At 36.9% G+C, this 1,432-nt stretch overlaps 1 protein-coding gene across 1 annotated transcript; it reads left to right on the forward strand.

Moving 5' to 3' along the window:
* The first annotated feature begins 374 nt into the window (after positions 1–374).
* Positions 375–1,178, forward strand: LOC134573470 (oocytes ribonuclease-like). Its single transcript, XM_063433237.1, has 2 exons — positions 375–428; positions 717–1,178. Exons 1-2 carry the CDS (start codon positions 420–422, stop codon positions 1,140–1,142), a joined length of 435 nt encoding a protein of 144 aa, XP_063289307.1. The 5' UTR covers positions 375–419; the 3' UTR covers positions 1,143–1,178.
* The last annotated feature ends 254 nt before the right edge of the window (positions 1,179–1,432 follow it).

Below are 1,432 nucleotides of genomic sequence, written 5' to 3' on the forward strand. Positions count from 1 at the left end.
TAGTAACAAGATAATGTTTATAGCATCCTGGTAAGGTGAGTAACTGCAAAGTAAACAGCTTGATTATAATGAAATGAGCATGGCTGATGGATAATGGTGTGACCCACCAGAAGGTAAATGTCCTCAGCAATATATATTGGCTGGTTAGAGCGGTGATAACATTAATGCCTTAGAACATATATCTGCCTATCTCTAATTCTTATAGAATGTAAACTCACTCGAGTTGGGCCTTTTGCCCCTCTCAATTTAATTTTTCAAAATAATTCTAATTATTTATTATTCATCAGGGAAATATGTCATGGAGACATGGTGTGCCTGGTGTGTGTATGGAGGGAGGTTCTCTTAAACAAAGAAACTGATGAGGTCTACGATAAGATACTAAAAAGGCAGAGGAGGGCTTCAACGAGAGACAAGAGATTATGCGCAAGGTTAGGAATACAGTGAATTTATTAAGGAGATTACATGCAAGTTTAGGAAAACAGCGAGTTGACAATCACCAGAATAATGCAAGTGAAATATTTGGGTGAGTTGGAAATTTGATAGGCAAAAGTTTATTTGAAATAAAGTAGTTTTTAACTATTATTAAAATCTATGGTAAAAAGCGAAAAATATAGAGACCAAAATAAAGTAATACTCTCCCTGGACCTAAAGGTGGGAGTTTCAGGATATAGGTCCTTGTGGTTGGCTAATTGTGATTTCTCTCTTTTTCTCCGCAGATCTCAGCCACGATGTCATCAATTCCTTTACTGATTGTTTTTGGGACACTTCTAAGCATTTCTACTCTCTGCACATCTCAAACTTACAAACTGTTCCAGGAAAAGCACATTGTTAATCCAGGTCCCATTGACTGTAATTCTACCATACGAAATCGGGGGATAAAAGGCCCTGGTGGAAAATGCAAGTCAATCAACACCTTCATGCATAAAGCAAGACCCTTCACCGGTGATTACTTCTGTGATGGGGATTGTTCTAACCACAGTCTAACATGTCCACACAACTTCGACCTCACCATATGTACACTCAAAAAAGGAAAACGGCCACCAAACTGTATCTACTCACAGTCAACGATGTCCAATTCACAAGTCTGTTTAGCATGTAAGAAAAACGTACCTGTGCATTTTGCTCATGCTGGTCATTGTTAACATTAACCTCTTCTATGAGGACAGCAGTAGTTATTCTCTTCTTATATCAAATGATGTTAAACAGAAATACTTTTATATAATCTCTGCTACTCAGTGATATTTTCCTCAATGTAGGCCAGATGTGGATGAATATATTAAAAGAATGAAACCTTTTCTTTATGCTTAATTATTATTTAATATTCCAGTTACTGTACATACTGTATCACTATGTACAACCCAGGCTGGTTCTAACAATACAGGGGGAGAATTGATCCTAAACGAACATCCCAAATGTACTTACTGATTGTCAA

The sequence above is a fragment of the Pelobates fuscus genome, chromosome 9, assembly GCF_036172605.1.
Source record: "Pelobates fuscus isolate aPelFus1 chromosome 9, aPelFus1.pri, whole genome shotgun sequence".
Lineage (NCBI taxonomy): Eukaryota > Metazoa > Chordata > Amphibia > Anura > Pelobatidae > Pelobates > Pelobates fuscus.